The sequence below is a fragment of the Neopsephotus bourkii genome, unplaced genomic scaffold (assembly GCF_033783945.1).
Source record: "Neopsephotus bourkii isolate Nb327-2 ecotype Australia unplaced genomic scaffold, CSIRO-AGI_Nbou_v1 NB_1655, whole genome shotgun sequence".
Classification (NCBI taxonomy): Eukaryota; Metazoa; Chordata; class Aves; order Psittaciformes; family Psittacidae; genus Neopsephotus; species Neopsephotus bourkii.
Genome location: NW_026902129.1, coordinates 1,111,187 through 1,133,347, shown reverse-complemented (window position 1 = coordinate 1,133,347; position 22,161 = coordinate 1,111,187). Strand labels below are relative to the sequence as shown.

The window sequence follows — 22,161 nt, the reverse complement described above, 5'->3', positions numbered from 1 at the left end:
CATCAACATCCATGTTCTCAGAAATTATTAGAACCACAGAACTAAGCCGTTGCCACCAAATCTTGTCCAACTGTTTTGACCGATTTAGACTGAACTTGTAGATCGTGATGTTTTATGGAATGTACTTTTTGTCAGAGTGGTGGAACACTCTTGGCTTCAGTCACTGCTGTCGTGTTTCAAACAACTTAGAACAGACTGTGGTTTTAAAATACCTTCTAAAGTGAGTTTTGAAACTAGAAAATCAGGGTATTATTTTGAAGTTGCACGTTCTGCAAGGCAGCTGTAGCTCAGATACACCAATATAGTTGTTGGGCATCTTAAGAAAAAAGGGCAATTTCACGGCATCTTCAGACAAAAATATATAAGACAAAATATGTACGCATCTATTTATTTTTGTTTGCTAAATAGAGTCGATTAGTTTTTTCATCTGGTTTCAACCTTTTTTCACTTAAACGAAACCAACTATACTATGATCACATGTGCCAGACGTACAGACCACAGCAGTCACATGGTGATAAAACACCTGGCAGTGATGAATATGCTAGTGCGTTTTGAGGTATGCGTGTTGAGGGGGTGGAAACCAAGGAATCAAAAGTTACAGAACCATAGAATCAACTAGGTTGGAAAAGACCTACAAGTGCAACTGTTCCCCAGCACTGACAAGTCCACCACTAAACCATGTCACTGAGGACCTCATCTACACTGTTTGTGAACACTTCCAGTGATTCCACCACTGCCCTGGGCAGCCTGTTCCGGTGGAGGATTCTGATGAGTAAGGCAGTTGTTATTTGGATATGTGGACATACGTCATATGTAGGCTTATAACTGGGCTAAGTATTTATGTGGGAATCGAAAGGCACATCATGCACTTAGGCAGCTTCTTGCCAAATTTCAAGATCATGGCGTGCAGTGTAGGCACTAGAACTGCTTAATGTTCTGGTTCTCCCCACACTACTAGCACAAGATCTTTTTTGCTAACTTTGCTTCAAAATAGCTAAATTATTTGGTGGTAGTTTTCTGCTTCTCCCTCCCCAAATTTTGCATGTAGCACAGACTAACATTAAAAGTTTCTGGTGCAAAGGTATACAGCATTTAAGCCACAAAATAAAATTGTCTTCTACCTCCATCACTGGGATATCTTACCTGAAACCATCACTCTCCATGGTTTCTATAAATGAGCCAGAGTAAGTTGGAAATTAACTTGAGAGCTGTTACTTGATGTTTCTGTGTGTAGAACACATTGCAATTATATACTGCTGTAGCCACTGAATTATTTGTTTTGTTGCCATGTTATAATGCATTTACCTTCCTCTTTTCCTAGATGCATCCAAGTCCTTCAGTGTGGTAGTGTTCCACTGCAGACACATGTTTCACAAGGAGTGCCTCCCGGTATCTAACACGGTAAGGAAATAACTTGATCTGTCTGACACTGTTGCCTAAGATAAAAGGACAAATTACTTCCTTTTGTTGACTGTAGAGAAGTGCATGGCTCTATCAGAAATTACAGTGTGATTATTTGTGATGATAACCCATAGCAGTATGTGACCAAGGAGAGGGAGCCACTGCAACTAAAGTTCATCCAATTTAGAAAGAGATTGCTGCTGTTTGAGAAGTACTTTATCACTTTCTGCAATCTGAATATGCAGCACACCTTTGAGACATACAGGGAATACAACCTGTCGGATTTCTCTAATTAATTCCTTTCCATTGCAGCTCTCACTTTACGTATGTTTAATTAAAGACAAGAATAAAAATATTTTCTCAAGTGAAGTGTATTAAATGTCTCTGACTTGGAGGAAAAAATCACTCATTTCAGATTTAATATTTAAATATCTTTGTAATCATCTTTATACCCAGAAGTGCTTGTTTTCATCAGGGATTTCTCCCCCCCCCCCCCCCCAATTAAAACAAATCAAAATCTAAATAGAACCATTCTTGAATTTAGGATGGAAAGCATCAGAGTGGTAACAAAACCACCACAAAAATGGAATTTAATCTGATTCTGCGTATGTATCTGAAAATGAACATCCAGTGAAAAAATAACTTTGGTGAATCACTTCATCTTCAAGTAACCAGGCAAACTGCTTGTAGCCATATGGTACAGCATATCTACTTAAACATGTCCTGAAAATCTAAATGAATTAGATCGTTTGCATGAGAAAGCCCAACAACTAGTAAATATTTATTCAAATAATGTTTACCACAAATTTTATTATTTGGGAAATAAGCTAAGTTTTACCCAGCTTTCTCAGTTTTTTAGAACAGTAACTTGTGAGGTGGGATTTCTAAATGTGACATGGGTATTACAGTATATATATTCTGTAGCACGTAAGAATGTAAAGACACCTGCATGTATCTGGGCCAAATTCTCCAATGTATAGTATTTCTTGGCCTTAGGTCATCAGCTGTGTAACTGATATTTGATTGCCGGTGACATACTGAAAGGGAAATAACGCATGCATAAAGCATCACAGAGCTAAACTCAGTAGTAACAATAAATACCTATTTGATCTCAAATGGACAGTATTCCTGCCATACTCTCAGCTGCTGGAAATCTGTTGAACTCTACCTAAAGACAGAATTGTAACTAAGACATCAGTGGTCAGTGGAGCTGACCAAGGGACTTACTTTCCTCTTATCTAGGAAGATAATTAGCAGTGCTTTTGACTCTGTATGTTTTTTGTTGTGGAGGAAATTGGACCTTACTCTCCAGGAGGGTGATGGGAATGCACTTGGAGTGAGTGGTGAGGTGCACTGCCCTCTGACTCCAGAACAGCCTGCTTTGTTACGTTTCTTCTATATTGCCTTCCTATGCCTGTCCATGCCAATGTTGATAGCCTGACTGTGAACAGTAACACTCTAATGTGGCTGCATTTCTCCAAGAGATTCTTTTTTTCTTTTTGATTTCTAGGTATCTTCTGTCCAGTTCTGCAACATATGCAGTGCCAAACACCGAGGGCCAGGAAGTGCAATCCTGGAGATGAAGAAATAGCAGTCCCATAGCTCCCCATGACAGTCTGTGACACCAAATCTGTAGGACCATACTGAGCTATTGTGGTTTCTGTTAGTTAAAATTTCTGTATATAAATCTGATTGTGCTTTAAAACTGGTTTGTGTAAGTTACTCAGCTTATTGAACATTTTTGGGAAAGAGAAGATGTGAAAATGTTTTCCTAGTAAGTCTTTGTTACACAATTCATATGGCACTGTTCCTTTGCTGAGCTCATTACTTATCTCTGGAACAGAAAAGATAAATAAAATAGGAAGGAAAAAAAACAATTTGGAGATTTGTGCTTGCTATCAGTTAATGTGCTTTACGGTTTGGAGCCGTATCAGGCTCCTCATGGTTAGATATTGTAAAGGAAGATGGATTGCTGTGTACTCAGCTCCCTAAGCCCCTGAGTTCTGATGTAGTCTATTACTGATGTGTTTAACTTGAGACCCATAGGAGTCTGACTGCTTTCAGTCCTGACTGCTTCAGGACTGTCATTAAATTAACAAACTCATTAACTGGTCCACACATGGACAATTTACCTTGGTTTTATGGTAACACATTCGTAGTTTGCTATAAACTTGCTATTTACTCAATTGATGTTCATAATGCAGTAGTTTAAGGTGAGCTTTTCTCCTGTTAAAATCCTTAGTTTTAATTGTTAGCAACAGTGCTTTGCACTTATAAGTGTGGTTCTAATGTCTGATTTCATTTAAGTATGGGGAGGGGAGGAAGGGAAATCTGACCTTTCAAAGATCTCTACAAGTTTATTTTGGCCTTAGGAAGGGAAAGTGAAATTAAATCAGTCTATTTGGATGTTAAAAATCCCATATTTAATTTAAACAGCGTTCTGTTTGTTGATCCAAAGGAGGTTGTCTTTCACAATGTCTTCACAGTAATGTAATCTCTTTATAATGTTCTCTGATTAAATTAAATATAAGCATCTTTTACCTAAGAAAAAAAAAAGTTTCAGAACTCCCAAGATATTTTTCCTCTTTTTTAATAACTGGAGTTTGAAGGTAAAACTGCATTGTTTTACCATCAAATTGTGAGGTTTAAACCAGTAGTTAACACCGTAAGTTCTGAAACAGTGGTGCGGTGACAGTGCAGTGTATCTGTAAAACTGGAAAATGCAACACCTCTAGGTCCTTCTGTACTTTACTCCCATGTAGGTACACCTTAAAATCATTTGTATTGTAGAAACCTGGGTTTCTAGTTTATGTAAATTCATTACACTCTTTTGATATCCTCTGGGCAGCTGGCTGAGCTGATCTAGCAATCTGAACAGTGATCTTTGTTGTCCACTGAGTAGATCCGTATAATACTGGTATAAAATTATTAGAAATAGTAGGATTTACTCTGCATGGTCACAGAGACAAAATTATCATTGAAAGGATAGATCTCAAAACCATAACAGTCATTCTATTGTGATAATACAGACAGCTGAGGAGAAATAGATAATGGTGCAGATGGTTTATGGACATGTAGTAGATAAAATAACAGAAGGATAGGAGCTTTGTTAAGCTTCATCCCTAAGAATTACAGCCTGACTCTGTAGCAGTTCAGTTCACTGGCTAGTACATATTCTCAGGTATATTGTTCATTCATCCATTCTTTACTTCACTGATCAGAAGAGCTGCTTTGATTCCTAGTAAACTAAATGCTCCAGTGAACTCAAGGGCTGTTTCATCGTCATGTATGAGCTGTTGCAATAGACAAGTTTAGAAACATCTTCAAAACCCACTTCTTCAGTAGCTATAAGCAGCTTTTCTATGTTACACCCTAAGAATGCACTGTGCAGTGCCATAGCTGTCAGCTTGCAGGAGGAAAAGGTCAATTTACTTCTATACAGTTATGCCACAAACTGTCTGTAGCTCAGAGTTATATGCTAATTTAAAGTAGGTCTGTTGTTTACTTCAGCTTGACCTTAAATTCCCTAAAGCATTTGAGCGTTCAGTGACTCAGTTTGCTAGCCTGCCATCCCTGGCAATCATACTGCATTATAACCTGGCATATTCTTTGCATTATGCAAGTCATTTTAAATGACCATATGAAAATCTAATCAAAATCTTCTCTAAATCCAAAGCTGCTTTCATTTAGGCTTCAGGGACTTCTCGTGTTCCTGAATTCTAAATTTGCTCATTAGGATTCCACAAGAAATACACAGTCCTGACTTTGATTCACTTTTCTTCATAAGAAACCTTCACATCATAGAAAGTGTCTGAAGTTAAAGTCTAAAATATTCAGCTACCCAAGAGCTTTTCTACTGGTGAAGAGTAGTTCTGACTAAGAAGTAGCCTTAAAGTTGCACAACCCTTCAGAAAAGAACAGAATAGCACTTACCAATTTCACCAGAGCTCATTTAAGATATCAGTCCATTTATCAAACTGCTTGTGCTTCTAATGAAGGTAAACTTAAAGTTAACAAGGGAAATACTGTTTTTTTCACTGAGCCATCCAGTTCTGTGTGATTTCTACAATAATGACCAATAAAGCTAACTGAAAGGATATGTGATGGATCACCTAAGAATGTGCTGGTCTGCCATATCTAAGAGACAAAAGTATTGTGGTTATATTAGTCTTTTGATGTTTTTTGTCATCTGTCTTTGTTCTATGGTTTTGAGACAGTGCTGTGTGATAGGCTTGGTGTCAATGTCAGGCCCATAAGGAGTGATGAACGCCCATAAGGAGTGCTTGGTGATCATGAGGCCCTTTAGTCCTGCTGAGATGAGGGCACAGGGAGAAGTGACAGCATCAGGATAAAGGCAGAGTTTATCTGTTCCCTGCAGACCTGTGGGGCCTGGGACATGCCAGGAATGAAGCTCCAGCCAGCGATTTGTAGGGCAAGTAAGAGGTGCCTGTTGCACTTGTAATAGATTATTTATAGGGTGATCTTTTAATGGCTGATTCAGACAATGTCTGAAAGGGACTGGGAGAGGCTCTGCAGATCTTTTGGGTCTCCTTGAGGTTGAGAGGTGCACAACTGGCTTTTGCAGTCTCCTGCTATGGCTACATCTCATGTGTTCACTGGCTAGTAGCTGTGTTTCAGTGGGCTTGAGGCAGCTTCTCTGCCAGATGAGTGAGGTGTTGAATCAACTGTGTTTAGTGCTTGGGCAAGAGTCTGCTGCCCAGCATTGTATGAATCAGTGGGTCAGTTAATACTTCAAGGAGTCATTCTGTACACAAGGTATGTCCTCTACCTGGAGCTGCACCTGACAGCTGTGGAAATGGCAGGTATTGTGTGATGCACAGGAGTAAGTTGTTCCTTATCTGACCCTGATCTTGTGTTACAGAGCCAGAGTGATGACAAAAATTAGTTATTTTCCCATTTTTAGATCCACATCATATTCCTGTTTGAAATGAGTGTTTTCATGGACAGTTGCTGCCAAGGACTTGACTGCAGATTTGTCAACGACTGTTGTGAAGCAGAGAACAAGAAATACCCAGTTGCCTGCTATGTTTTGTAATGTATTTTTAGTAGGAGTCTATGCTGCAGCATCTTTTTCCAAATGTTGGCTGATGGCACTCTAGAGGCTGTCAGTATTCTGTATAGACTGCACAGGTTTGCTTATCAAGTTTTCATTTTGGAGTATATCACTTTAAGACTATATCACGTTAGAATATATCACTTTAATCACTTTAAATGGTTATTCAGCTAAAGTCTTCTAGACAGGCACCATTTTCCTCTTTGTATACTCCCACCACAGTGGTTTTCTCCTTGGTCAGTAGAGTTCCTGACTGCCATTCAAGAGAACTGGAATTGCAAATAACCTCTTCAAGGAAAACCTCACGTTGGATTTCCCATTTGTGAAATGCTGTAAAATCAGCATTCAAGTATTGCATGCCTTGGTCACCTTGGAAAATACAGTGTCAGCTTTGCAGGCTGGTTGGACTAGTCCCTGCCTGCATCATTTGGCAGCAGTTTGGAAAAACACTTGCAGGAAAATTCTTACCTAATGCTGAACAAGGACCATTATCTGAATGAGGGAAATCTCTCAGAGATGCTTGTTTTCCCTGTCTCCTGTTCTGTTGTACAGTTCTGACTTCATATCCATGCATCATCACTTTTATCCTTATTTACAAATGCAAGACACAACATTAAGAGGGTCTCTTCCTTTCTAGAAGAGCTTCTCCCTCAAGCAGATCTTTGCCAAACACCAGCTCTGAACCAATTGCTGTATTCTTAAAACACTTTAAACAAGACTTGTAAGGAAGTACCACATTTAGAGAATAACTCTTTAATTATATACTTTGGGGACTGTCTTCTTACTCCACTGTGCCATGAAAGATTAATTTTCTCTTGGCATTATAAAAATCCCTAGATAACGTTTTTTTCTGTTCCTCAAGACAATGTGTGCTTTCTTTTACTGTAATCAAATATTAAACTATGCAGAAAACAAGACATCTGAAGCATCTGAGGCATCAAACACACAAGAGAATAGGATGTGTGAGAAGTTCTAAGAGAAGTCAATGAGTCATAGTGGGAGTGACCTACATTCTGTCTTAAAAGGCTTCAAGGAATGGCAATCAGAGTAAGTTTTTGCAGTAGAGTGGGTCTTAGGGGCTTTGTGACATCCACCAGATACTGCAGTCAGAATGGACAGGGCTGCCAGTGGCTTCTGCTCCAGGGTTGTGCTTAGGAGCAGTTGTGGTGCTGCAGCATAGCAGGCCAGTGGGACACCATCCTGGGGGAACTGCCAGGAGTAGAGGTGTTGGAGAGTTATTAACAGCTAGAAAGTGGCAGAAGCTGCAGAGGGCAGTTGTATTGCTGGATGGGGTTTTCACCTTTGCTTTTAGTCTGATCCCAATAGGATTTAAGTCCAATTAGGTTGACAGGTTAATGGTATCTTGGTGTCTGGTGGCTGTAAAATTGTATTTAGCAAGATGTCAGCTGGATGATGTGTTCCAAATAGCACTCCCATAGAATGCAGGTTTATGTCTGTGGTGGCAGTGAGGGACGAGAGCCACAAAAAACAGTTGTGGATTGTTTAAAAATCAGATTAAGGGAAATGTTTTTAAAAATGAGCAGTTGTCTCCCGTGTTACCATGTCTTGCACACAATATAGTAGCAGCACTGCAAGGTGCAAGTGACAATAGTGGTTTCACTCTGTAGGACCCATTCAGTAGCAGCTGGTTGTGCACATGCTGACAGAAGAATCACTGAAGCACTTTTCAGTGCGTCCAATACCAGCTACTAAGAGTCTTCATCTGGAATTTCTGCAAAGTAATCGATATCTTTAGCTAAATGAAACCAAAGTCGGGAAGCATTTTCTTTGTGCAGTCTGTAAAGCTGAGCCAAGAATGTATTTCTGCATTAACTCTGCTCTGCACTATGTAGATTTTCATCCTCTCTTCAGTGTCAAAAAACTTCTGAAATAGTGTGCCAGCATATAGAGCACAGTAGCAGTGGGGATATATTGTCAGCCACCTGACCTATATAGTAGCATGGTGTGCTAAGAGGCGAAGGCAGAACGAGCTGCCAGACTCTGGCACTGTCAGACTTCAGCCATGCCTGTGTAAGTCACCATGAGGCATCATTAGAAAATGACACTTTCAGTGCTTCAAAAAGCCTTGAAGCACCTCATCAGAGAGCACAAAAGGAGAATAAGTCCTTGAGTTTTTGCCCTGGGAACTGCACAGAACCTGAACGCTACAACTGAAAGGCACTTAGTAAGAGTCCTTAATGTGGTCAAATTCAATGTCAGGAAAGTAATCTGGCACAGTAAACTTAGTTGTTCAAAACCAACAACAACCACAACAAACAACTAGGTAAAAATGAGGGAGCAAATCAGAAGCAGTGGGTAAGCACTTGCAAGTGGTATAAAAAAACAAGTGCTAAAATGATCATGGACTTATCTTAAAAGCATTTCCCCTTTCCACAGCAACCCTTGATACGCAGTAAAGGGACTGCTTACACATAAAGAGGTTTTCAAAAATGCACACTGTTTCTAGACAACGAAACCAGAAAAGAACATTACATTCTGGCAAGTCAATGTCAAGCAACAATAAAGTGAGAGGCAATATGCTAAAGCTAACAATAAAAACCCCATCAGCAGGCTGTGTGTAAGTCTACCTGTAGAAAATGGAAGCAAAAAAAGGATTTCAACAGAAAGACCCCAGGAGGAAAAACGTTAATTCTTTGAAGTAAGTACTGAATCTGATACATAATCATTTATTATGAAAGTGGTCAGGGAAAGCCTAGAGTGGAGCCTTTTTTAATATGGGAACTGTGACATGGGCTTGATCTCTATGGTCCCTTGCAACCCAAACCACTCTATGATGGTAAGGGGAAGGGAAATCTCAGCTGGAAGGGACCTGCAACAATCACCTTGTCCACCTGCCTGACCACTTCAGGGCTGGCCAAAAGTTCAAGTGTGGTATTAAGGGCATTGTCCAAACGCTACCATGGCCTGAGAGAAGATTAACAGCATGAGGTTTGTCCTCGTGGTAAGGGATGCCCAGCAGCTGGGCTCAGTGTGTGGTATCCAAGGGCAGGGACAGCCTCATGGGCACATGGACTGCCACAGGGCCAGCATCCCAAAGGCCTTCCTCCAAAGGATGCTGGGAAGAGGGGCAGCTGCCTTTCCTTGCTCTGTGGAACTAGAAGAATGGAAAATAGTAAATATGACCCTGATACATTCTGAAAGGCTCCATGACACATCCACAATAATTAAAGGGTAAACTGTGACATGGGAGAGTGCTTTTTGGAAAGTGGATTACAGCTTCTAAGCTCTAGGGAAGTCTTCACTATTTTTAATATTATTTTGTTGTATGTGAGAAGCATCTTTCCAAAAATACTTTGTGGCCAGAATGTTTCCTTACCAAAACTTCTAGTAATCTAGAGATGAAAAAACATGAAGTCACTTAATCCTCCCTCCTGTCACTGAGTTGTTACAGGACTGGCATGTTGTCCAGTGGTCTAGAATCTGCACTTCAAGCAACGCCACATCCTCTCCGTCCCTTGAAGATCTACATGTAAGGTCTAATCAATCATACCATTAAAAATGTACACTGAGTATGTGAATTTCTTTTATCTTCTTTTGCCTCTCACCTGATAGACAGTTGTTCCAGAAAGGATGAGCTGTGCAGCTCTGGATATGAGATAGCTACAGCATTTGCTTCCTCTGACTGTAGCCTCTTGCGCTCCTGCTTCTCTCTGTTGTTGCCTCACACAGTGGCTAACTTTAATACAAGCTTCACAAACAAAAGAGAAATGATGCTGGGATTATAATGGCTCCATGCAGAGGTTCATTCAGTCCTTGATGAATCTCCTTCTCTGATGTGCTTTCAGCAGGTACAATGTCAGTTTTCCTGCGATCCCTGCAACGGGAGAAAGAGGTTTCATTGTTAATGAACCAGAGAAAACATTTTTCAATTCAAATACATTCTAAGGTAGCAAATGTAATTTGAAGCAATTTAAAATCAGTTAATATATTTTGAAGAAGGAACCTCAGCAGTTTCTGTCTGTGGAGGTGAGTGTCCTGTGTTCAGGTCGGTGTGTCCACAGGAAGCCTGTGTTTGTCCATGTCTTTGCTAGGTTCTATGTGAGCACACTGTAACAGGCTCCCTTCCTTCCCCCTGATGTCAGATGCTGCCCCACCTACCACAGTGGCAGCTTGCTTAGGGGACATGTGCCAGCTTTGGCTGAGGTCCCCTGTGCTAGGCCATTTGATCTCCTTCATTTGGCACAAGCTGTGCCAGGATGGTGAACTCTCCCTGGTGAAGGAGACAGTAAAAGCAATTCAGCATTCCTATTTGAAGCATGAAGGAGAAGTGAAACGGGATCCCTCACTTCATTTACTCTGTGGAAAATTTAGATCCTTCTTTCTCTTAAGCCAGGACTTATCTCAGGGTTTGTCTCTTTTCTACTCTCCCACTGCATCCCACTATAGCAGGCTTGTGGCTGGCTGCTGCTTGGGTTTTGGCATGAGAATGGAGGTAACATACTATAATGAAGCATTACAGTTCTTCTGAGGTGGCCATCCTTGTTCTGCTGTTATTAATCCCTCCTAAAGGGTTCATTGTCATGAAAGGAAATAGAATCAATGATTCACTGGGCCAAAATCTGTCATTAAGAATGTCACACTGCAACACTTTCAGATCCCCGGGCTACTGGGTGGTACAACAGAAGCCCCTGCCTAAGGCGGTCCTGAGAAGGCAACAGTTGAATTCCCACTTCACTTCAAATGGCCAATAAATCTCATTGAATGACAGGTGGTTAGGTTTCAGGAGGATGACGAAAGAGAAAATTCATAGCTGCAGCTTCTGACAACCCTGGCCACCACAATGGCTTGATACACACATAAAGGTTAAGATGATCTTGCAGATGAGGATGAGATGGCTAGCTGTTTGGATTAAAACAAACATGTGCTTTTCACAGAGAAATTAATGTAACTCTTTGCATTTTTTATTTGTGTTGTGAATCTCCCCATCAGGTGATTGAACTATAAATATAAAACCAGAAATAAGTCAACCCGAAAAAAAAAAAACATGAGAAAAAAAGACAGGCAAAAATACCCAACACAAAAGCTTCCTGTGATGAAAGCAAAATCAATGTCTCACACTCTGACCTTGGTGCAAACGTACCAGAGTGAGGTGGCAGAAATCCATGTTCTAGAATGATTTCTTGCTGCTGAACACCAGAGAAAAGCGATCTCTTACTATGTTGGCATCACCAAGCAGCATGGTGTGAGTGGAACAAAGCAATTAGTGCTGAGCATTCGGTCTCTGTGTTACAGATGCTTTAGCCCCCTGGCTTTAGAATCACAAGGCTAACACCGGTGAGTGACAGTCTGTGGTTGTGATGATCTCCACCTCTGAGAATGGGATAACAAAACTCAGCCACAATTGCACAGAAACAAGGTTTGGTGGATTTCTAGTGAGTTTTATGAGCAAAAGGTAAGGGTAGGTTTATGCTGTACGTGATAACATAGTTAATTTGGTTTTTACAGGTGCTATCCCTCAAATGTATTCAGTTTTATGTCTGCAGTTTCTGTTAGTCTGGACACTGATGAACTGTGTAAAGCAAGAATTATGAAAGCAGAACCTCAGCATAGTGATAGTTAAAATCACTGCAGTAATTTTAATCATATTCACGCATTCATCCTTCTTTTCAATACAACATTTAAGCCTAATTGTACTATGAAAAGCCAACGGTGCTATCTTATTCAGCATGTCTTCTGGTTGGTTGTTCTTAGTTACGTATTTTAAGAAGCAAAAAGGGTGGTGCGTAACCAGCTATAGAACCTCCTCTTGCTGTTAATCTGTTTATAAGATAGATTGCTTCTTGGTGTCTGCAATACTTACACCTCAAGCTGCCATTAAGTATTCTGCCAGTGTGGAAATAGCCCTGCTTTGCAAACTAAATCAATTCCACTTGAATAATTTAGAGACCTCCTAGGAAGGAAAAAAAAACCCAAGGGAATAAAAATGTTCTAAATGTTCTGGTTAGACATCTTTTATGGGATATGTTTTTATTTGCACATAAATCCGTTTTTTGTTTAGTCACTATTTAACTTCATAAATAGAAATGAGTGAGAAAAATGTCATAGTACAGGCATGATCTTAGTTTCCAGAGTTTTAATCCTATTTTATATGCTCAGTAAAACTGAGGTTGAAACCAAATGCCAAAACCTGGAGCCCCCCCCCCCCCCACCCGTAATGATACTTCCAACTTTTGCAGTTTTAGCTGCTAGCACTAATGAATGTATAATGTGCTCTTGCTAGAGCCAATGCTTTGGTCCAAAGTGGGCTTGTTTTCTATAGCTTATCCTGTCATTAGCAGCCCCTCCCTTGTTACCCGCTGACGAGTGCTACACTTACTAAATATATTACCATCATCAGCTTCTACCAGTACATGCCATGTGTCCTCAGAAAACTCACTGAATTCTTGAATTCGACCTAAAAAAACCTGTTTGCTCAGACAAGATAGTTGAAAGTGTCTCATTGCCCTCCATAAACTTCAGACCAAATTCACACAGATCTGGCTTGCCGATATAATCTTTCTGATCATTCACCTTTTTGGTTTCTCCATAGGCACATGAATTAGGAAAGGCTGGTAAGAAGATTTTCCTAATTAAGTTAATTATGCACTTCAGAAGGATCTCTGTAGGCGTAGAAAGAAACCAGTGTTGTTCTGCTTGCTGCCTTTTGTTGTCTTCTCTGTTCTGAAATTAAATCAGCTCTTGGGCAGCTGCCTTTCCTTGCTCTGTGGTGAGGTATGCACAGTGTCTCCTAGGGTTAATAAATGGCTGTTCCTGATATGTTCCTCTCATGACAACCATTCCAGTACAGTCGTAAAGTGCATGACCTGATTTATTAAGACATTACAGTAAAATAGACTGCTTCTGTGAGTACCTCACAAGGAAAGTACATCTGGAATTTATAAATGCAGTGGTGTAAGCGTCACATACACAATGGATTGCCAATGTAGAAAAGGTGGCACCAAAATGCTGCTGAAATGAGCGAAAAATATTCTAAAAGCCCCTAAATTTCTGACCTGGTGGTCTTGTGTAATATTTGTATGGTTTCATATTGACACCAGCATTACTTCTGCTTCTTTTACAATTCACCTGCTGCATCTCTTTAAATATTCATTGTGGCCACTTCCCTGATGCTGGCCGAACCAGGTACCACAGCATCATTTGATATGTATCCTAAACTCTTCTTTCCTTTCCAGCTTCTGGTCTTTCAGGCACTAAGCAGCATCTATCTGGCTAGAGTTTTACTTCCATTTCTTGGTGGCTTTTCTTGGTGATGGCTTTGATTCATCAGTTCCAATTTTATCCATTAAAAATGTTACTATTAAAGTTTATAGGATGTGAGCCATAGGCAATTGCTGTCATTTGCCTTGGGAGGAGAGTGCTTCCATCCATTTGTCTAAATAGAGCCTGATTTCAATTCAGAGGTCTAACTTGCTGAGGGCTGCAGGGAGAGGATGAAACCCAGCCTTAGTGATTACCGTAAAGGTTTACAGAGGAATCTGATTTCCTCAACAATCTTCAATGCTGGCCTCATGCTTTGATTTTGATTCCTCTAGGATGCTATACAATTAGAGGGATTAGGCTTGGACTTTTTCCATTTCAAAAGGAGCATGTTTTCACTTTCACCTAATGACACTTGCCCACTAAGGAAAATGTGCGCCTTGAAATGCACATTAAAAGCAAATTAAAGGTAACAGCTGCAGTGAAATTTCAGAGCAGAACTGTTCGTTGTCATTGCACAGGCAATTACACGTTAAGGTTGGGTAGTACAAAACCCTACATTGCAATTAAAGTTGGTTTGTGTTGCACAGAGCCAAAGGACGTGGATAGATGCATCCTCTGCCTCAGAGTATTAAATCCTAAGCCAACATTTATTGAAGTCAAACAGAAGTTTTTATTGGCTTTGATAAGCAGCTGGGACAGGCTTGAAGCCCCAGAACTTCAAAGGAGCTTTGTAGTTCTCTGTGACTGTACTTAAAAAAGGCATGAAAAATGTAAGCAATTCCACCTGATCCTCTACCAAGGGCTGTTTCTTAATCATGTCAGATTACAAGGGAGACCAACATTAACTGGGCATTGATCTGTTTGTGGGAACCAGGCAATATGTTTGACACTGTTAACACTTATTCATGTGGTCCTTTAATTCTCATTTGATGTAAAAGCTTTTGTGCAAGTTATTTTCCTCTCTTTTTTTTTGCTTCCTTCTAAAGCTATTTTCATAGTGTACCTAAGTTAAATGTGCTCTATCTTATTTATAAAGATGATAATCAGTATAGAAATCTGAGTCTGTTCATTTGCATCGTGCTATGCTTCAATATGAGCACAACTTCTCCCTCTCTCTTGATGAGTGCTGTTTACCAAATTCTTTCTATAGGGAGTTTTTCAAAGTAATGAATGTTGCAAAAGATGATGAGGGGTTTTCTTGGTTCATGCTGTTGAATGATCCCATCTTACTGCCCTTCTGACACCCGCATGCTAATTTTGGAGCTCAGGAATTGGCAGCACTGCTCTTTTGGATCAGGGTTTTGAGCTATATCTCAAAGCATGTGGAAATGTGCCATGTAAACTCTACATGTTAAGCAATATTTTGATGAGTCATGTAATATAAAGCATGACTTAAAATATCTTTTCACATCTATACTACACCAATCTGTTTCAATCTGGTGCTTCTGCTCCTCTTTATCGCATCCTATTGCTCTCCGCTCACCCCTGCATCTCTGTATGTCACCCTCTCCTTTCAGCTCCTACCTGGGTCATTAGGCCCAGATGCAAATGAAAAGCTCAGCAGCTCAGTCCTGCAAAGCCTACACTGCATTGCAGAGTTGGGTCTAGAGGGGCTGAGAGACAGGTTCCAAAGTTTCCTGAGCTCTGAAGAGTGGGAGAGGGAGAAATGATTTGTTAACTGTGCAAACCATAGTCCCTCAGCCACTTTATTCAGGCAATTCTTATGAGCAGATGGAAACTAATAGCAGGGGTTACACAGTATATCCCACGTACACACAACTTAGAATTGCAGAGCAGTTCACTATTGTCTAATAGCTAACACTGGTGAGTTATTGAGCTAATATGCCACCACCCCAGCAAGGCACTAGATTGCAATGGGGTTGAACCTTCATGTTGCTTTTCTTGTTTTCCCCTTAGATTTTAATACCTTTTCGGGTCACAGTTTTTCCTGCAAAATTTCCTCAATTTTCTGTCTATTCCAGTCTCAACAAACTTACAAACTTGTCTCTGCCTGCTGTTTTATTTTCCATGCTTTGCACATCCCTAGCCAACATGCTTTCTCACAGCATCCCCTCACGTCTCAGCTGCAATCTCAGGAGCCTGAGCCCTGGTTGTGCAAATGTGCTGAATCAAAACCAGCCCTTTGCCCGCTTGTGGCCACAACCTGGGGATTGCAAATAGACTCCTTGGAGTGCTCTCTCCCAACTGAGAGCACACCTCTGCCAGCTGCTATGAAACGCTGAAGACAGGGATGTGTTTCTCACATGAAGCTACCGTGGAGCTAGGTAACTTTAGGAATTCAAGGCTCAGTGCCTGACACCTTAAATCATGATATTTCTCCTCTGGGTGGGAAGGGTAGGAGGTGAGATAGTTACCACCCACTAGTCTAGTAATAATCTAGCATTTGGAGCATCTACTTTGCTGTCATAGTTTAACCCCAGCCAGCAACTAAACATCACGCAGCCGCTCGCTCACTTCCCCCTCAGTGGGATGGGGGAGAGAATCGAAAGAATAAAAGTGAGAGAACTCGTGGGTTGAGATAAAGACAGTTTAAAGGTAAAGCAAAAGCCATGCACAAGTGAGCTAAATAAGGAATTCAGTCACCACTTCCCATGGTCAGGCAGGTGCTCAGCCATCTCCAGGAGAGGAGGGCTCTGTCATGCATAACCTCCAGTATGAGTGTTGCAGTGGGTTCAGGTGCAGAGCTGGACTTCTGCTTGTGATGTGGAGTGCCATATATCTCAGCTCAGCTCTCCCTGCTGCCAGCAAGGTGGAGTGAGACAAAGTGAACCTCACTCCAAGTCTGAGGTGTTGTAATAAGAAAAAAAGACTTTCTAAGAAGAATCCTATTCTCCTTCCCCAAAATGCCCATATCTTTCATCTTGGTTTTGGATTTTAGAAGCTTTTTAGCAAATACTGGCTAACAGGAAAAGGGGTTTTGGCAGACGTGAAGAGAAGGATCAGAAGAAACTTGTTTCATGCTTGACACACAGAAAGTGAAGGCTTCAAAGATTTATTCATGGGTAGGTATCATTTATACTGAAATAATTAGTGTTGTGTGTCTCACTGCTCTGGCCCGTGCCTCTGAGCAGCCCCTTTGAGCTCCTTGTTAAACTTCATGTCAACTGGTGCACTTCAGCTCTGGCACAGTGAAGCTGTTGACACCTGCACTTATTCTAGTAACACTCTTAACTGTATTCCATGCTCATCTGCTATTCCATTAACCTTGATCAGAAATTCTTCCTTTGACTTTGAAGGGACATGACCAGGTCTTTTGCTTCAAAACTAAAGCATGAGGGTACCGGTTTTGAATGATGCTATGCTGAGATGAAGAGAGATCAGTGCCTATATTCAGCTCCAGGTTCTACTCATGACTTTTCTGCAAATCCTTGCCCCATCCATTGCAAATCCTTAGTCTTATTTTGAGCCTTCAGTCTGCTCTCTGACCTTGCTCCTCATTTTTCCTTAGTATGACAGTTTTACAGGTGCCCAGGGAGTAGAGGAAATATATGAAGCCCATGACCTCTCTCTACAGAGCAATGCATTCATTATTGATTATACAAGATGTATTCTGTTCATCTAAGGGCATTTGCAGGTTTTTTAAATTTAATTGATATGCAATAGCAATGAATTAATTGGTGATTGAGATTTGCTAAAGGTTTTCCTTCTAAAAGCACTGTTTTCAAGAGCTAAACAATTAGAATATAACATCACTGTGTAGTTATTTCTCTTGTCTTGCTGCATGCTGTTTCTGAGACACAACAGGGAGAACGGTAGCAATGTGTGAACGTTTCTCAATCCCATTTTGGAGAGGTGAAAGGGAAGGGAGAAGGTGTTAGATTTTAATTTGGATTATGTATAACTTTAACTTTTACCGAGGCTGCCTCTGATAAAAGATGCAAAAAGCTGCAAAAAGATGCTTCTAAAATAAGACCAGCATAACATTATTAGCGAAAAACTTCCCCCCCCACAGTGTGAGAAAAAATCACTGTCTCGCATGCCAAGGACTAGGAAGCGTGCAACAGTTGGAGAGTTTGGTTCCTATAGTGACTGTTCGAGCAACTGTTAGCATCCAAACTGTCTTTTCATCTAATGATTGAAATAGTTCAAATAAATCTCCTTTCAGAGACAGTTGCTGGATGAGTGTTTATTGTCATTCTTACGTCTATTCCTACACCTACATCTAAGGTGATACAGATCAGAAATGGAGTCCGTGGCAAAGCAAGTTTTGCTGGGATCTGGATGTAAAGATTACCTGGTCTCCAAATCCTGCTGTTTGCTTATACTGTTTTAAATGCTGCAGAGAGATGTTTCTGGGAAAAAAAATAACCAAAGCTGGAACACTATTTTTCAAACACGCTGAATAATACATTAGCCACAGCTAAATAACAATCTCCTAAGCCAGGCAGGCCATTCACAAGTAGGACTGTTTTAACTGTCTCCAGGGACTGCTTCCCCCTGCATCACCTTTGGGATGAATGATAATATGAATTAAAGATTTTTTCCCAGTAAAAAGAAATGTATGTTGGAACTTTTCAGTGTGCTGCTCTTACTGATTTTGATGAGAGAAGTGCTGGCATTCCCAAAGCTCTGATACAGAGCACAGGCATGAAATTCAGTTTGGGATTCCTTGGAACAATTCAGGGAGTATGGTGAGAGAAGTCAGGACCAATCTAGCTCAATTAAGAACAAACTACATATCAAGAAAGAAGAGTGGAGAGATTTGAATAAGGATCCCTGACAATCAAAAGCTGGGGATACCTTCAGAGATTCCATAGATTTAAAACCTGACTTTTCACTTCAGAACTTAAAGTAGCAGATGCTGCAATTTGCTAGAGTCTCAAGAGGTGCCCTTTTGAAGTTTGGATCAATATTTTTCTGTGGTTTATGGTCTTCATAATTAAAGTGCCTCTCCTGTGGCCAGAGATCACATCATTCCCTACAGAGCCTGGCTTTTTAGGATATGCCTGATGGGTCTAGGTCTTGTAACTTCCTAGTTCTGCTCTCACAGGCCACCTTCTGTATCCCCGTAAGCAGATCCATGGTAGCTTTAAACCGTTATTACTTCCTTGAAAGCAGTGAGTGTCAAGACGGGAAAATCTGCTGCAGGAGAAGAGGTTTCTGGCTTCCATAGCCGAGTTCCAGGTGATTAGAAAGAAAGAGGTACTGATACTTGGAAAATGTGTCAGACATTAAACCAGCACAAGTAGTCCACAATGGTTTATGAGATTCTGTCTTCTTGAAGAAACCCAAATCCTATGACCTTTATAAAAAAAATAATTGTATTTATTATTTTGCATGTTTATATTATCCTGCATTTCATGGCCTTTTGAAATCAGGGGCACGCACAATCACAATAGTTATGCTAGTCATCTTTCTCCAGTTTTAAACACTCCAGGATTAGGATTACTCATCTTTCACAGTGCCCCTCCTCCTCCAAGCCCATGTGAACTGTGGAAGCAACGGCACTGTGCAAATGTGCATTAGCACCAGCAATAAAAAGAGAGGCTGGATGATGCTACGATATGCTCATAATATCATTATCAGCTAATTCACGAGCAAACAGTCATTTATGGAATAAAACTGATGCCATGCAGCTGGTCCCTTTACACGTGCCTAATTTGTGAGATGAACTCACCACTGGTGAAGTGGGTGCCCCAGTGAAGGCAAGATTGTGGTGGAATGGCTTAAAGAAAAGAGAGAGATTAAGTGTCACAATATTTATTTTTATTGTTATGCAAATGGGAGATGTGATTTTCCAGATTCTCACTGCAAAAACTGTGAATATCACAAATACATTTGATAGGAAAGAGGAGGGCTATGGAAATTTGTGTGTGGAGGAATACACATTCAAGCAAAGAGGTTGCCTGTTCTTCCAGGAGAGATCTAAAAGGTGTCCTACATAAAAGCTTTCTGTCCTTTTAACCTGACAGTTAAAATGGCAGGTATTTCTGATTCTGGCCAAGGAAGATGGAATGCGTCTCTTGAAGTTTAAATGGTGTCTTCTTAGTCTTCCGACTAAGAAGAAATGTGTCAAGCACATCTAGCCCCAGATTTCTCAAAAGCAATTTTCAATCGCTTCTGAATGCTGACCTCAGATAGAATAAAGGAGCCTGAATTTTGGCTAAGAGCAGCTGGTACTTAGCAGAAAAGTTACATCATGCATCTAAAGACTTAGTTAGGGAGAGTCTTCTTTTTTTTTAATTCTACTTCTTTTTTTTCTTTCTGTGTAAATTATGTTCTGGATGTTTTTCCCACATAAGTGGGAAAGCTCATATGCTGTCAGCACAATTCTCCAAAATTCATCTTCTGTACCACTCACTGTGGTTTTAACTTAAAACGTGACACATTAGGGGATGAGGCCAACAATAGCACGAGTATCCTATTCAGCATTCATTTCTAATGCCAGAAATGGTAGTGGGTATACAGCCTATCAAGATACTGTTTCCATCTAAATTATAAAACTTAGAGCAAATTTCTTTGTGCAGCCTCCTTTGCCATGGGTGTAGGCTGGCAGTTATCCTCACCAAGGGATGGAGCTGGCCTTGCAGAAGCTCATTCTTGGATCTCAAGAAAAGCTTTTCCTTCTCACCACTGCATTCTTTTCCTCAAGTTCCTATTTTATTGACACTGCAGCTGTGTAAAAGGTAGAAATTCCTGATATTAACTGGTACTTAATTCCTCGCTCCTACCCTCACCTGCAATCCTAAAGGATTTGGATCCCTTTTTATGTCTTCTTACCTACTTGCGCAGCCTCAAACCCAAAGATTCACCCAAAGGCAGCAGTAATTCCAGGTATTTTCAGGTTCAATATGTGTTAGCATAGTAATGACTCAGATGTTAAAGTTAGGATAGTGAAGGAAAATGTTGAAAAAAAAAAATCTGTATTTTACTATGATAAGAAGAATTTTAATTAAAAATAAATGCCTAAGTCTTTAATTACAGAGCATGTATGGCTATTGAAAATTTCCTCTGGATTAGAGTTTTACAGGCTTTGGCACACACTTATTTTATGCAAATACTTTTCCTTCTGACATTTATTTTCCACTGTCTGCCTTGCTTTCAGTGTCTTGTGATTCTGCCAGGCAGGTCTCCTCTCTGTGACCCACATTCAAAGAGCAGCAAGACCTGCAGAAACCCCTGATAACTAAGCTAGTCTTTTACTGCCCATTACATGCTTACCTAAACCACCAGTATAGTGCCAAGCCGTTGTTTACAAAAGGAGATTTAAACAACAGTTTGATCATTCAAGATCAACTGAGATCCTATACACCTTAAGTCATCTAACTTCTCATGTTGCTTTCCCATGATTGCTCAGTCTCAACTGACAACAAGTGACAATTTGAGTCCATACATTCTGCCTCTTCAAACCTTCAGTTACAGTATGATTTCAACCCTGGGCTGTCCTGCAGCTTTATTTGAACAATCTTCATTTTCCCCTCCATTTTGCCACTGCAGAGAGTATTAATGTGGTATGCTTGTGATGGGCATGTCTTTCGTCTACCATGTTCAGTGTGTGAGTTGTGTCTCCATATACTGCTGTTTGAAGAGCTCTGTGACATGAAAGCTGCTGTGTTGCTTCAAAGCAGGTGATAGCTGTATTGTAATTATCACTGCAATGGAGATGGCTTCAATACACCCAACAGTTTCTGCTGTCTCAACTCTCTTGTAGAATTGGCTCCTATGGACCAGTGTCTTCAGTGTCTTCTAATTTTATTGCTTTACAGGAATGAAGAGTGCACAGAAAAGCAGAAATGTGTGATGAGGAAAGCATGTGTCAAAAGAGATGCAGATTTCTTCTTTTTCTGACTAATGCTTTGAGCGAACAGGGACCACCACCTGGCAAAAGTGGTGATGTAGCAGTAGTAGTAATCCTTAACTTCTCCCTTCCCCGTAGAGATTTTACATTCAAAAATCACTACTGATTTAAGAGCGTGTTTCTATAAACGACTGACCATCCCTGCTATTAAAAACTGAAACTGAAGTGAAAACTCATTTTAAAATACCAACAAGTAAAAAATAACCCAACAAATATAAAGGCAAATCAAGCAGGTAAACTGTAAGTCATTCTTTGTTTTTAAACACTATTTCAGACTAAGGCATCAGAAACACACAGAGAAATTTGCTTTGTAACACGTTAATGGATAAATTTTCTTTTAAGAAATTTACAATGGATGTTATGTGATGGATAGGGAGTATGGAGAAATTAGCCTAATTTCTTGCTGATAATTACTTTCTTAAATAAGTAATGGAGAGCAACACACGCATTGGTAAACCTGTAACTGAAAAAGCCAGTTCTGTCTGTTGTCCAAGGCTGTTCAATAGGGCAAAGCCAGCTCAGGTTATCTGACTGGAGAGGAAGAGAGAGGCTGAATGATGGAGTACAGCCCATACATCTTCATGCTCTTCATCCACCAGCATGAAGATGCATTTTTGGGCTTGGTGGTGGTGGACCTCCTATCATT

General features: G+C 40.4%; 1 protein-coding gene across 3 annotated transcripts in view; it reads left to right on the top strand.

Moving 5' to 3' along the window:
• The window catches only part of VPS41 (VPS41 subunit of HOPS complex), a 137,724-nt gene extending 134,618 nt beyond the window's left edge, over positions 1–3,106 (top strand). For all 3 annotated transcript variants that reach the window (XM_061374872.1, XM_061374870.1, XM_061374871.1), the window contains 2 exons: positions 1,322–1,401; positions 2,912–3,106. In XM_061374872.1, coding sequence (XP_061230856.1) covers positions 1,322–1,401; positions 2,912–2,992 — 161 coding nt within the window. In that variant the 3' untranslated portion in view covers positions 2,993–3,106. The remainder of the gene's footprint in view (positions 1–1,321; positions 1,402–2,911) is intronic.
• Positions 3,107–22,161: the final 19,055 nt, after the last annotated feature.